We start from the raw sequence: 15,905 nt of genomic DNA on the forward strand, positions 1-15,905 counted from the left end.
CATATTTTGTAGGATTGCCTTTAATAAAATATAAGTTGCAAGTAGCTTTAATAACTCTGGTCCCTTCTCTATTAAAATTTCATCAGGGTTGTGAAAGGACTGATAACTGATAAGTAAAACAATTTTAACCATTTTTAAGGTTTGTTTTTCTCCTTGAAGGTGGTGATGATGGTGATGAGGTGCCACAGATAGATGCTTATGAGCTTTTAGAAGCTGTAGAAATCCTTTCCAAACTTCCCAAAGACTTTTATGACAAAATTGTAAGTAATAGTTAAACTTCTTTCATTTATTTCTTGTAAAATAATTACTTGAATAGAATTAGAACACTCTGCTGAGCCCTTGCCTGGTGCCTCCCCTTCCACCCCATATCTTCCCTAGTAGAGTGAGTTAGTTGCTTCTTCCTCTTTGCTCCCACACTACTTTGTACATATATATATATTATAGCACTTTTTAAAAACATGTCTTGCCATAAAACCAGAACATTCTTGACTTCCTTTTTCTCATTTTCTCTCTGATTTAACTTTAAAGATCTCCAGATTTCTCCCCTGTCTCCATTTCTACTGCCACTACTTTACCCCGAGGTTTCTTGACCTTAGCACTGCTGACACTTTTTTGTCAGCTGTCCTGTACATTGTATGATGTTTAGCAGCATCTCTGGCTTTTATCCACTAGATGTCAGTAATACCATCTGCCTAAGTCATGACAATCAAAAATGTCTTCAAACATTGCCAGATGTTCCCTAGGAGACAAAATCATCCCCAGTTGAGAAACACAGTCTTATCCCAACCACCGCTGTAGTAGTGAGTTGTTGGTTATGTGATTGTTCTTCTCTGGTCTTTTTAATGTTGTCAGTGTAGAAATTCCTCTCCTGTAATTGTGCCATTGTGAGATGGGTGGGCTAGAAATGCTCTCTATTAATGTTTTCTTTTTGACATCTGCTTACTGTTTGCCTAGAAAATGAGAATGAAACGTCTATGGCATTCTGTTTATTATATTACTTTAGTTATAACATCTTATGAAAATACTTTTTATATGTGAATAAAAATTTATATATGTGAACAATTGTTCTGATTGCCTCCAGTTTTTTATATATGTAATATATATTATATATTTATGTATGTTTATAAAATATATATCTATAAAATATATAATAGATATATATTTATATATAATATGTAACATATATAAATATATAATATGTGCTTCTGATATATCTATAAAATATATATATTTATAAAATAAATATAGAAATAAAGGATTGCATTTAATAAAATATAAGTTGCATATTGACATTTTTTGTCAGCTGTCCCATGCATTGTATGATGTTTAGCAGCATTTCTGGCTTTTATCCACTAGATGATAAATATAAATATATATATATATAAGTATATATACACTAGGCAAATATAAATATATAATAAAAATATATTTATGAAATATATATATGTATGAAATATATATATATATTTTTTTTTTTTGAGAAGGAGTCTCACTGTGTTGCTCTGGCTGGAGTGCAGTGGCGCGATCTTGGCTCACTGCCAGCTCTGCCTCCCAGGTTCACACCATTCTCCTGCCTCAGCCTCCCGAGTAGCTGGGACTACAGGCGCCTGCCACCACCCCCAGCTAATTTTTTGTATTTTTAGTAGAGACAGGGTTTCACCGTGTTAGCCAGGATGGTCTCGATCTCCTGACCTCGTGATCTGCCCACCCCGGCCTCCCAAAGTGCTGGGATTACAGACATGAGCCACCGTGCCTGGCCAGTTTTATAATTTTTTTAAAAAATTATATATCTTTGAATTAGCAGAATGCAAAAAATAGACTTTTATTCTGCTCTCTTATTTTCTGTTACAAATGACTTATATTGTATCTTGCAGGAGGCAAAAAAATGGCAAGAGAGAAAAGAGGCCCTAGAGGCTGTAGAAGTACTAGTAAAAAACCCCAAACTGGAAGCTGGCGATTATGCAGATTTAGTAAAAGCATTAAAGAAGGTAAATATGAGGACTTTCAGTACTGGTATTGTAACAACGATCAGGCCTTTGAATTTCTCATCAGTCATCTTTTTAATTACATATACATTGCCACTTAAGGAACATTACCGATAGTATTTGAATTATAGACATACATTTTTAAGGGATTGTTTTAAATTACTGTTGTGAGTTAGTTTCATTTTCAGTCTTCGTTTTTTGTCACTTTGACTTTAGGTATGCTATTTGATAGCTTCTGTAAGTCTCTAGGAAAAGAGAGTTGCTGATCTAGAACTACATATTCCAGTTTTATAATTCTACAGGATGAGCTATTTAAGTTAGCTGTATTTAATTGGACAAATATTAAACATGATAATAGCAAATGATAACACACTACATTGTATCAGTATGTAAAATAAAAAGTATAGGAATATGTGGTCAGTTTTGAAACAGGCAAATACTAAGTAAGAGATAAACATTTTTAGAAAATACTCTTTTGGTATTGCTTAGGTCCAAGCAAGTTGAATGCTGCTGGTGGACATTTTGTATGTAGTAACTTTTTATGAAACCTGTAAGTATAGATCAAACACTGTGGATATGATTATAGTGCTTAAGAACAAACTCTGAAAACATCTTGAATACAGCAAGAATGAAAATTTTGTTTGCTTCCTCAGTCTGAAATTACAGAGGATTATAATGGTGACGGGAGGAAGTTGGTTTTTAATTATACGCACATCTAAGTATAGTGATTCTCATTACTCGTAGTAGTTATATTCTGTAAAGCCACTGAGAACACTAAATTAGTGAATATTGAATCATTGCCTCTAAGAGAAATAAAGCGTTAGGATCCTGCAACCCTTTGGTCACAACATTTCCATCAATCAATACATAACTTTGTTTTATTCTGTTTGGAGATACCATATTTAATATATATTGTTGATTCATTAACATTGAACTCTTGGCCAACAACACTATAACTCTTGCCTGACCGAAGCTTTTCCTATCACGTGTATTTTCTCCCTAAGGTACATCACAGCCTGTTTGCACTTAGGAATACTAGACAGCATTTCAGCACTACACTTAGGGACCATTTTAAACAACAAAAGCACCAACAAAAAACACAAAAATGCAAAAACATGGCATTGAATAAACCATGAAAAAGACTCTTGTTTATAGTGTAAGAACTGCAGCAAGAAGGCAGAGTGTTATCTTGTCTATGTCAGCTGGGAGTGTGCACAATAGACAACACAAAATGTTCACAGCCCTGAACTTGTCTGTGAATGACCAGGAAAGTACCATGAATGTTGATTCGGGGATTATAAGTAAGTTTAGCAAGTAGTTGAATTTGCAAATATGGATTCGTGAATGATGAGGATCAACTATATTCTAGTAGTTAACCTTCCTAGGCTTTCCTCCTGTGGGATTTGGAGGCAGAGATATGATTTGTGAAATCTTTGTTCAGTCATCAGTTTTCCATCTTGAAGAGCCACAGTTGTGTAAAATAAATTAAAAGAGAATTGCCCTAGGGGAAAAAGAGTTTTACCAACCTGGAACCTGAGAGGAAAGAATGGGAAGGGGAATAGTGGAGGACAGTGAGACAGGGAGAGCCATATTCCAGTGGCGTATGAAGAGAGCTACAGATTCTCTGTCAGTTCTTCCAGCATATGATTATTATTAGAAATCTTACTGCGCTGGTGCCGAATTCTCAACGTGTCAAAACCTTTTCTTTTTCCTTATCATTATGTGTTTTCTACATGCATTTTCTAAGGATATTAGCTTCTCACACAAAGACAATTCTGTGGTTTCCACTGGCCTTGTGAATGTAAATATAATCTCTTGCTGTTCTATATAAAGAAAGCATCATGGATTTTATATTTGAGTAGACAATAGTTTTCTGAGAGATCCAGGGTAGCAGTAGAAATTTCTTTCCCTTTTCACATGGTGGGGCGGAGGGAATTAAAGACCACAAACAAGTAAAAAGAAAGTGAATTTTGTGGCTAAAATATTTAAAACAATGGAAAGTTAACTTCAGTTATAAAAATTAACCTGAAACAAGACATTTTCTTTTCTTTTTGCATTAAGTAGTGACAGAGACTTTTTTTTTTTTTGAAATGAAGTTTCACTATTGTTGCCCAGGCACGATATCATCTGACTGCAACCTCTGCCTCCCATGTTCAAGTGATTCTTCTGCCTCAGGCCCCCAAATAGCTGGGATTTGTAGGCACTTGCCACCACGCCCAGCTAATTTTTGTGTTTTTAGTAGAGACGGTTTCACCGTATTGGCCAGGCTGGTCTCGAACTCCTGACCTCAGGTGATCTACCCTCCTTGGCCTCCCAAAGTGCTGGAATTACAGGCATGAGCCACGGTGCCCAGCCGACATTTTATTTTTTCTATTTGATTTTAGTTATATGTACACACAAACTTTGTATTATGTTGACTTCCTAGAAACATAACAAAAGTGGGGAAATGGTGAAATGGAAAAAAGAGGATGAGATTGAAGAATAGATTACAGACCAATCCTTTTTCCCTCCATAATTATCTCTTTGTATTGTATAAATCAAGTAATCCCATTAATTTCTCAGTTTTTTTCCTTTAATGAAAGTAGTAAAAAGACATGCACTTTAAAATTTCTTATGGTATTCTTGAAATTATTTTTAAACTGTTTTGAGTTGTCACCTGAGTTAGCATATTCTGTGGGCTTTCCTGTTCTCACAGATTATAGTTTTTGTTTTTTTCTATTATTTTTAATTAATTTATTTATTTTTGAGACAGAGTTGCACTCTTGTCACCCACGCTGGAGTGCAGTGGCATGATCTCAGCTCACTGCATCCTCCACCTCCCGAGTTCAAGTGATTCTCCTGCCTCAGCCACCCGAGTAGCTGGGATTACAGGCGCGTGCCACCATGCCCAGCTAATTTTTTTTTTTTGTATTTTTAGTAGAGACAGGGTTTCGTCATGTTGCCCAGGTTGGTCTTGAACTCCTGTCCTCAAGTGATCTGCCTGCCTCAGCCTCCCAAAGTGCTGGGATTACAGGCATGAGCCACTGCGCCCGGCCTGTAGTTCTTTTATTTATAAGATGCCTCCCTCCCACCTCATCGCTTCTTTGATTTTGTCACTTGCCTATGCCTATGGGCATTTGGTTTTTTTAATATATATATAATTTATTTATCTTTACATTAAGATTTGGATTTTCAAAGTGCTTTCTTATATTAATCTTTTTTTCACTTGTTCTTTCTACTTTCCCCTCTTAATTATTGCTTGTATTCGTCATAGTTTTCTAAACACAGTAATTCATAATAGGTTTCATTAATTTGCTTCCTTCCCTCTGTCAACAGTGTGTTTTTGTTTATTATTAACTAATGGCTTTCATTTCTAGTTAAAGATAAATACCAATTGATAATTACTTTAAAGCACTTTATGTTTTAATAGTGTAGGCCTCAATTTGTGAAAAAAGTGACAGTACTTATAACTGTGTACAAAATTTCCTATTGTTTAGATTATATTGAGATTATGAGCTAAAGCTTCCATTCCCTGGTCTAGAACAGAAATTACTGAAAAGATTCTTACCTCTGAAATGGAGTCTCCCCACATATGTTACTTGTCTTAAAAATAAACACTTCTCCATCTTCCCTACTCTCATTTTCCAGTTGAGAATAATTTGTTTATGGGATAAGTGTCAATGAATGTGACAGGCAGATATTTATTAGGGTATCTGGTCCATTGCTCACTTATAAGTTTATTTGAGCCTTCGCAATCTTGAAATTTAACAGATTCACGGTATCTTCTTCAATACTATACATTAAGATCATGAGTATCTAGAGTTTAGCTCCCACTGGTTTACTGTTCCAACAATGGATAGGGAGAGGTATTCTCCTAAGAAAGGGATAGAATGATAGTTCTTTAACTGAGCCCGTATGACAAAATCACCCTTTGAGCCATATAAAAATACTGATGTCCAAATTTCATCCTGGATTCATTGAACTAGAATTTATTGGAATGGGGTCTTACATGTTTTTGGTGTCCATTCCTAGAATATATATTTAGATGCTAAATATAAAGTCTAGCATCTGAATCATATCTGAGAGATATTTTGGTAAGGAAAAATAATCAAAACATTTATAAATACCAATAGTGATTTCAATACAGAATGAATGGAAAATTTTTTCTCCATAGACTTACAGTAATTAGAGATTTAACAAATGTTTATTACGACCCTGATCTCATCCTCTCGTAAGGAAAATGGACTTAACACAAGTTTAGAGGAAGAACATGCTTTACTTAATAAAAGGAGCAAAAGCTTTGGAGTCAGAATTGACCTGGGTTTGAATCACACAGCATTACCATTTGCTAACTATCTGACTGTAAGCACATTAATCTCTATTTAATTTTTAGAATCTGGTTTGGGTACAGTAGCTCACACCTATAATCCCAACACTTTAGGAGGCTGAGGCGGGCTGATCCCTTGAGCCCAGTAGTTTAAGACTAGCCTGGGCAACATGAAGAAACTCTGTTTCTACAAAAAGTAGAAACATTAGCAGGTGTGGTAGCACTTGCCTTTAGTCCCAGCTACTCAGGAGGCTGAGATGGGAGGATCACTTGAACTTGGGAGGGGGAGGTTGCAGTGAGCTGAGATCGAGCCAGACTCTGTCTCAAAAAAAAATTTCTTTTTGAAATCTGCACATTTTTTGTTGTTTTTTGTTTTTGAGACAGTGTCTCGCTCTGTCACCCAGGCTAGAGTGCAGTGGCATGATCTTGGCTTACTGCACCCTCCGCCTCCCAGGTTCAAGCGATTCCCCTACCTCAACCTCCTGAGTACCTGGGACTACAGGCACGTGCCACCATGCCTGGCTAATTTTTCTATTTTTGGTAGAGGCAGGGTTTCGCCATGTTGCCCAGGCTGGTCTTGAACTCCTGGACTCAAGCGATCCTCCCACGTCAACCTCTTAAGGTCCTGAGATTATAAGCGTGAACCATCAGGCCTGGCTGTGAATCTGCAAAGTTGAAATAGTAATAGTACTTACCTCATAGGATTTGGGTGAAAATTAAATTTAAAAAGGATTATAAAGTGCCTACAAAATGTTGGTGCCTAATTTGTTTTTTTAATAAATGTTTATTCATCCTTATTCCTCAGCACTTAAGGAGTGCATATAAGTGCCAAGTAGAACTTCTTGCATGTTGCATGTTAGGAGTTGTTTAATGCAGAGAACCTAGAATAAAGCATTCTGCTTATGGAACACCAGATTGTAGGGACTAGATAAAATTCAAAGTAGTTGGGAGGCATTACTCCTACTAGGAAAATAGTGAAAAAAGAAGAGTTTGGAGCCATTTATAAATAAAGCAGCTCTGTGTGTGTGTGTGTGTGTGTGTGTGTGTGTGTGTGTGTGTGCGCGCGCGCGCGCGTGCACATGCATGTGTGCATGCATGTGTTTGTGTGTGAGAGAGAGAGAGTCTTGCTCTGGTGTCCAGGCTGGAGTGCAGTGGCGCAATCTTGGCTCACTGCAACCTCTGCCTGCCACGTTCAAGTGAGTGATCCTTTTGCCTCAGCCTCCCAAGTAGCTGGGACTACAGGAATACGCCACCGTGCCTATATTATTGTATCATAAAGCAGCCTTTTAACACCAACTGATTGGGCAGTGTACCACAGCAAAATCTTACCAGGAAGGAACCCAGTCATAATCACTGTCTTGCTAAATTGACACAAATGCAGCTACTACCCATGAGTTTAGATAAGTGCTGGGCTTTGTGGGGAGTGGCATAGGAGGGCAGTAGTATAAGCAGTGCTAGAGGAGAATCAACTTGAGACTCTGAATCAAAGCTTAACCATCATTAGATGACTGAAGTGGCAGCCTCAAGGCCAGAAGCTTCCTCAGAAGAATGGTTGCAATAGCATTAACAATTTAGAGTCCCCATGGACTTCCTGAAGGTACCTGCAGCAGTTTCTACTGGTGCTTCTTGGTTATGAATGCTAGAGCTGTTGCCCAGTCGTGTCTTTCAGAGATACGTTGTCTTTTCATTTTCCTTGTCCCAAAGCAAAGTCAGCAGACCTCTAGTCTCTCTGCCATTATCAGGGTCATTTCCTGCACAGTTGAACAGTGCTGGCAGCCCAGACTGCCACTACTGGATAGTGAGAAATTTGATGTTGTGGTTTTATCTGTTTTATTAGTAGAACTTCAAGATAGAAGACTAAACATAATGAAGGGAAGCTCCCAAATTCAATACAATGAAAGAATTTCTCCTATCTTGTAGTAAATAGAAATGGTCATATATTAGCATAAGAGCTTTCAGAGTTCTTTTTTTTTTTTTTTTTTTTTTTTTTTTGAGATGGAGTCTCGCTTTATTACACAGACTGGAGTGCAATGGTGCAATCTTGGCTCACTGCAACCTCCACCTCCCGCGTTCAAGTGATTCTCCTGCCTTGGGCTCCCAAGTAGCTGGGATTACAGGTGCCTGCCATCATGCCTGGCTAAATTTTGTATTTTTATTAGAGACAGGGTCTCACTATGTTGGTCAGTCTCATCTCGAACTCCTGACCTCAGGTGATCCACCCACCTCTGCCTCCCAAAGTGCTGGGATTACAGGCGTGAGCCACTGCACCTGGCCACAGAGTTCTTTTGAGAATAAAATTTCAATACTCTTCTACATGGCTGTGACTATTTTGTTTTCCTTTCCACGCGCCTCCCCCCACTTGTAGGTTGTTGGAAAGGATACCAATGTCATGTTGGTGGCTTTGGCAGCAAAATGTCTTACTGGCCTGGCTGTTGGGCTAAGGAAGAAATTTGGACAATATGCAGGACATGTAAGTAACACTCCTTTTTAGATACAGATCTACAAAATTTATCAAAAATGGTAGGCCTAGTTTGCTGTTTGCTTTAAAACAACTCCTTGGCATAGATGTATATATATTGTACAAGTAAATTTCTCTCTGTTTTGTTAATATTCAGCATATCATAAATTTCAGTAGATGTCAGTTATAACAAAATTTATCGGCCTTGTGTAGAAAGTCAGGTACTAGGCCTAAAGTACTTAGTTGAGTTGATTTATTTACTTACTTACTAGTGTCTTACTTTGTTCTTACAACATTATACACATTATAACAAGATGAAACAAAACTTGTAACGACCAGGACCAGAATGAAAATGAGAGTAGGAAAGGCAATAAAAAACTATAAATGTAAAACTGTGAGGTTAATATATAAAATATATTTTATAGTGTTTTCCTATTTTAATATATAATTTACTTACGTATTTGAGACTTTTATATAGGTTACAATGTTATATATTTTATATAGGTTATCTCCATTTTACTTATTCAAAGAAAATCTGACTGGAGACATTTGTTGACTATACTATTTGTATAAGTTTGTTTCCAATCAAATTTGGTAATAATTTTAATTAATTAAGATGTTTTCTTTAACTGTGGCTTCTGTCCTTTGGCTTCTAAATCTGGTCTGAATTACTAAGAATGGCTCAGCATCCTAAAAATTGACCTTATTAATCTTTATAGTTTAGCTTGCTAGCCACTTCATCGTTTGATTCCCTAGATTGACTTAGGAGTTTCCTAATAGTCCCTAGTCATGTGTCCATTTTATATTGTGAAGCTAATCCTCACATGAGCTATGGTATTTGGAGCTTGCTTACTCATAGCATTAAAAATAATCTCAGAGAACTTAACTGAAGAAAAAGAAGACACTACCAAATAAAAATAAATCATGACTGGCTTATTACTAGGGAAATAAAAATAAGGGTCTATAAAACCCTTAGACATGTACATCATAAATTGAAATAAAATTAAAATCTATTTTTGTAACAATCAGTATTATATAATATCTATGTGTATACGCTATTTCAGTCAATTTTGTGTTAGTAGGATATTTCACACTTTTGTATTGGGAATAATTTTTCAAGATAACAGTTTTTTCCTAAGCCACTTAAATATCGGTTCAGAGAATAATTTTAATTTTTTTTTGTTTTTTTGAGACAGGGTGTCACTTTGTCACCCAGGCTGGAGTACAGTGGCACCATCTCAGTTCACTGCAGCCTTAACCTCTTAGGCTCAGGTGATCCTCCCACCTCAGTCTCTCGAGTAGCTGGGACTTTAGGCACACCCCACCACGCTTGACTACTTTTTGTATTTTTGGTAAAGATGGGGTTTCGCCATCTTGCCCAGGCTGGTCTCGAAGTCCTAGGCTCAAGCCATCTGCCTGCCTCAGCCTCCCAAAATGCTGGGATTACAGACTTGAGCCACCACACCCAGCCTAAAATTCATTTTAATTTACCAAATTATGATTGGATAATTGCCTGGCTTTCCAGTTTGAGTTCTGATTCTGGCTTTGTTTAACTTTGTTGTCCTGGTTAAAGAATGTCTCCATTGCTCTAGAGTTTGGGGTCTCCCCTGCCTTAATACTGTAATATATATGGTGTTAGTATCAAGCATGTTAGTGACTTGGCTTTATTTTCTTTAAATGTTTACAAACTGTCTTTTTGGCAATATTTTTAAAAGTGAACGTTAGCTTTATAGGCATTAAAATATCTTGATGTTCAAGTTTATAACTAGTATTAAAAAGTCTCATATTTTTCCATGGGAACCATAGTCCTTGAACTATACCAAGTAGTCTATAACCACTTCTGTGAAATCTTGAAAACAATTTTTTCCTTTTTTTGGATGCCGTTGAGCTTTACTGTGTCCTTTGGACCTTAGAAATTTCCTTCTCCAGCCTGGGCAACATGGATAAACCCCCGTCTCAACAAAAAATAAAATAAAAAATTATATTTACAGGGAAGTGGTCAAGAAGTTAATAATTTTTTTTTTTTTTTTTTTTTTTTTTTGAGATGGAGTCTGGCTCTGTCTCCCAGGCTGGAGTGCAGTGGCTGGATCTCAGCTCACTGCAAGCTCCGCCTCCTGGGTTTACGCCATTCTCCTGCCTCAGCCTCCCGAGTAGCTGGGACTACAGGTGCCCGCCACCTCGCCCGGCTAGTTTTTTGTATTTTTTTAGTAGAGACGGGGTTTCACCGTGTTAGCCAGGATGGTCTCGATCTCCTGACCTCGTGATCCGCCCGTCTCGGCCTCCCAAAGTGCTGGGATTACAGGCTTGAGCCACCGCGCCCGGCCGACAAGAAGTTAATAATTTTTTTAAAAAACATTATCAGATGTGGTGACATATACCTGAGACCTACCTACTCGGGAGGCTGAGATGAGAGGATTACTTGAGCCCAGCGGGCCGAGGCTGTAGTGTGCCATGTTCATCCCACTGCACTCCCACCTGGGTGACAGAGCGAGACCCTGTGGTGCAGAGGCAGCAAATAGATTGAGAAGCACTGCCATAGTGGGAGAGAATGAGAATTCTTCTTTATTGCAGCATAAGATTCTATGTTCTTCAAGAAAGGAAATGACTTTTTATCCCACTTAAATGTTTGCTTTATTGGTTTGTTTTGGTGGAGACAAGGTGGTTTTTTAGAAAGTAAGTTTTATTGAGATAAAACTTACGTGCCATAAAATTTACCCTCTTAAAATGATTTTAGAATATTCACAATGTTATGTAACTATCAGCACTATCTAATTCCAGAACATTTTCATCACCTCAGAAAGAAACCCCTTGCCCATTAACAGTCACTCCCCGTGCTGCTCCCTGCCCTTGACCCTAGCAACCACTAATCTACTTTTTTGTCTCTGTGGTTTTAACATTTCATGTAAATGGAGTCATCATACAAAGCATGGTCTTTGCGACTGCTTTTTTTTTTTTTTTTTTTTCTTGGAAGACAGAGTTTTGCTGTGTTGCCCAGGCTACAATACAGTGATACAGTCACAGCTCACTGCAGCTTTGACCTCCTGGGTTCAAGTGATCCTCCCACCTCAGCCTCCCAAGTAGCTGGGATCACAGGCACATACCACCACACCTGGCTAATTTTTTTGTTTGTTTTAGTAGAGACAAGATCTCACTCTGTTGCTTAGGCTGGTCTTGAACTCCTGGCCTCAAGCAAGCCACCTGCCTCAGCCTCCCAAAGTGCTGGGATTACAGGCGTGAGTCACTGTGCCCAGCCTATGACTGGCTTCTTTTAAACTTAGCATACTATTTTTAAGGTTCAGCCATGTTCTGGTGTACATAAATATATCATTCCTCTTTGTTGCTGAATAATGTTCTAGCCATTCACTTTTACAGGTTGTGCCAACCATCTTGGAGAAATTCAAAGAGAAGAAACCTCAAGTGGTACAAGCCTTGCAGGAGGCAATTGATGCAATCTTCCTTACTGTAAGTTGACAGCATGAGTTTGTAGTTTTATCTAAAGTAAAGTTTGTCAATATAATATTTTGATTGTTCTTTACAATTGAAAAAAGTTCATTAAGCACATTTTCTTTCTAAAGACCACGCTACAGAACATCAGTGAGGATGTTTTAGCAGTAATGGATAATAAAAATCCAACCATCAAGCAGCAGACATCTCTTTTTATTGCAAGAAGTTTCCGCCACTGCACTGCTTCTACCCTGCCAAAGAGCTTGCTAAAGCCCTTTTGTGCTGCACTACTTAAGGTACAGACTCTCCTTGAAATTGGGGGAATATTGAAATTATACCTAGGCAGGATTTTTTTCCTGCTAATTACGTACAGTGACTACTTGACTTTCAGACTATAGAGGTCATAATCTTTTGAGGAGCAGACTCTTTGCAGCTTGGAAACTGAATCCAAATTCTCATAACTGTGTTCCTCTTCTTGAAAGAAAGCACAAGTTAGTGTTATGATTCCATTAACTGTTAAATATTTTGTTTCTTACTTGGCCCATATACTGGTGTTCAGCTGGATCTGGCCAAGCATAGGCATCAAATGTGGAGTATTTGAAGATCATCTGGGAATGAGTCATTTTAGATAGAGGGTAAGAGGAAAAGGAAGCACTTAATTTTGCTAAATGGATTACCAAGGGTTTCCTTAACCCAGAAAGAATTCTTTTGTTTGTTTTTGTTTTTGTTTTTTTTTGTTTGAGATGGAGTTTAGCTCTGTTGCCCAGGCTGGAGTGCAGTGACACAATCTTGGCTCACTGCAACCTCCGCCTCCCAGGCTCAAGCAATTCTCCTGCCTCAGCCTCCTGAGTAGTTGGGATTATAGGTGCATGCCACCATGCCTGGCTAGTTTTTGTATTTTAGTACAGATGGGGTTTCACCATGTTGGCCAGGCTGGTCTCAAACTCCTGACCTCAGGTAATCCACCTGTCTTGGCCTCCCAAAGTGCTGTGATTACAGGCATGAGCCACCGTGCCTGGCCCAGAAAGAATTTTTGAAAGAGGAACTGTCAGTTGGCACAAGGAAAGCTACAGTTAGCTTCAGAAAATTGTAAAAAGCAAATTCTTTATCCAGCAACCATCAGTCTGAATTAAAATGAATAATGCCTAAAATACCTTGCATTAATATTTTGCTTACTTCTGAACTATAGCACATCAATGATTCTGCTCCTGAAGTCAGAGATGCCGCATTTGAAGCATTGGGTACTGCTTTGAAAGTGGTTGGCGAGAAAGCAGTAAACCCATTCTTAGCTGATGTGGACAAACTCAAGCTTGATAAGGTAGGTTAGTAATGGATTGGACTAAATTTGGACAACAGTCCTGTCTCTTTGCATCATGGCTTTGTCTCTTGACAATTGGAGAGTACTGGTATTCTTTTGATCGGGATTTCTTGATTTTTTTTAAAATTGCCCTTTACAGTAGGAAAGAAATGCATACTTGAAACAAGTTTTGGAGGATGCTCGCTGGTACTTTTTGTCTTCAATTTTGTCTGTTGTTTTACTAAGAAAAAAAATGCTGATATCACCTCAGGAAATTTATTTCATTCTCCACTGGTAGTTCACACCTAGAGTTTGAAAACATAGCTTTTGAGAATTTAAGTTTCATTCAAGGCCATGATGGTGATAATAGTAGAAATATCTTTCAAATTGTAACCAAAAAAAGCTGAGTGACCAATCTGTAGAGAAGATGAAAACAGTTCTGTGAAATAAATTTATTTCTAAAGTCCAGAAAGTTACCTTCCTATATGTGAATGTCTTCCGTAAACGATGTGGTCATTTTAAGTTTATTACAATTCTGATTTGTAAAGAAATAAAATGTCATTAATATCTTACATATGCCTACCTACTGCCAGAAAAGTGTGGATAATTTATCTTTGTTGAAAGGGAAATTTTTTCTCTGAATTTTTTTTTCCTGGCAACGAGTCTCACTCTGTCGCCCAGGATGGAGTGCAAATGGCACAATCTCAGCTCACTGCAACCTCTGCCTCCTGAGTTCAAACGATTCTTGTGCCTCAGCCTCCCAAGTAGCTAGGATTACAGGCGTCTGCCACCATGCCCGGCTAATTTTTTTGTGTTTTTGGTAGAGACAGGGTTTCACCATGTTGGCCAGGCTGGTCTCGGACCTCTGACCTCAAGTGATCCACCCATCTCGGCCTCCCAAAGTGCTGGGATTATAGGCTTGAGCCACCTTGCCCAGCCATTTCTCTGAATTCTTACTTGTAGTTGTGGTTTAGAAATGTAATAACATAGTGGTTATGTTTCAAAGTTGGGCTTAATGATGTTCATCTCATTTTCATTCTCCAGATCAAAGAATGTTCAGAAAAGGTAGAATTGATACATGGTAAGAAAGCCGGACTAGCTGCTGATAAGAAGGAATTCAAACCTCTACCTGGAAGGACTGCTGCTTCAGGGGCTGCAGGAGATAAGGACACAAAGGACATTTCTGTACCCAAACCAGGACCTCTAAAAAAGGCACCTGCTGCTAAGGTTAATAGATTATTTGAAAATAGAATTTAGTAAGGAAGGGTGTGAGTCTCAGGTTCATGGTTGTTCCTCTAAAATTATTTTGTTTGATAAATGAATTCATTTGCCACATTAAAAATACAGCAGAAAATCTGTTAATGAAGATAGGATATTCCAGCAATAAATTCAGCTATTTGAAGCTTTAATAGAGATAAAAATGGTAACAAAGGCACAGAAGTGTGTTTTGTCAATTTAACATAAAATTTACTATCTTAACTTTTTTTTTTTTTTTGAGATGGAGTCTCGCTCTGTTGCCCAGACTGGAGTGCAGTGATGCAATCTCGGCTCACTGCAACCTCTGCCTCCCAGGTTCAAGGAATCCTCCTGCCTCAGCCTCCCAAGTAGCTGGCATTACAGGCACCTGCCACCACGCCTGGCTAATTTTTGTATTTTTAGTAGAGACAAGGTTTCACCATGTTGTCCAGCCTGGTCTCAAACTCCCGATCTCAAATTATCTGCCTGCCTCAGACTCCCAAAGTGCTGAAATTACAGACATGAGCCACCATGCCCAGCCTCAAAAAATCTGTCAATTAATAAGTAAAAATTGATGTCTGTTAACAACAACAAAAAGAATAGTAGATTTGTTATTTGAAGTATCTCTCTCCATATAGAGAATGCTATTACAGAGAAAAATCCGGAAGAGGTATCGTAGTTAATCAAAGAGTACAGAATTTTCTGTTTTTAGGGTTAGAATATAAATCCCTTTATGGGGTTATTACTATGAACCAACAAAACCATACTGTTGATATGATATGGTAAGTATTACAGGCTTCCATTTAGTTGAAAACTGGCATCCTTAGTTTTGCTAACTACAACTTAAAATATTGGAATATATTCAAGATAACATTAGTTTCAGAACAGCTCTGGATGCTGAAGACTAATTTGGTCCTCTGTTATTTTATCTTTTCTTTTTAGGTTTGCGGCATTTCATAACAAATATCCAAAATAGGTAGAAGGAACAATGTGAATGGTGATGCGTGTTGCCATAATATAGTTATCATTTGCTGTGTACATTGTGATAACACTATTTTCTTGTTTTTTTTTTTTTTTTTTTTTTTTTTTGAGGCGGAGTGTAGCTCTGTCGCCCAGGCTGGAGTGCAGTGGCTGGATCTCAGCTCACTGCAAGCTCCGCCTCCCGGGTTCACGCCATTC

At 37.9% G+C, this 15,905-nt stretch overlaps 1 protein-coding gene across 4 annotated transcripts in view; it reads left to right on the forward strand.

Annotated features, from left to right (window-relative positions):
* The window catches only part of CKAP5 (cytoskeleton associated protein 5), a 99,424-nt gene that overhangs the window by 32,495 nt on the left and 51,024 nt on the right, over positions 1-15,905 (forward strand). For all 4 annotated transcript variants that reach the window (XM_007999933.3, XM_037999411.2, XM_037999409.2 and 1 more), the window contains exons 7-13: positions 160-260; positions 1,875-1,988; positions 8,657-8,761; positions 12,122-12,211; positions 12,325-12,489; positions 13,383-13,511; positions 14,535-14,717. In XM_007999933.3, coding sequence (XP_007998124.2) covers positions 160-260; positions 1,875-1,988; positions 8,657-8,761; positions 12,122-12,211; positions 12,325-12,489; positions 13,383-13,511; positions 14,535-14,717 — 887 coding nt within the window. The remainder of the gene's footprint in view (positions 1-159; positions 261-1,874; positions 1,989-8,656; positions 8,762-12,121; positions 12,212-12,324; positions 12,490-13,382; positions 13,512-14,534; positions 14,718-15,905) is intronic.

The sequence above is a fragment of the Chlorocebus sabaeus genome, chromosome 1 (assembly GCF_047675955.1).
Source record: "Chlorocebus sabaeus isolate Y175 chromosome 1, mChlSab1.0.hap1, whole genome shotgun sequence".
In the NCBI taxonomy this organism is placed as follows: Eukaryota; Metazoa; Chordata; class Mammalia; order Primates; family Cercopithecidae; genus Chlorocebus; species Chlorocebus sabaeus.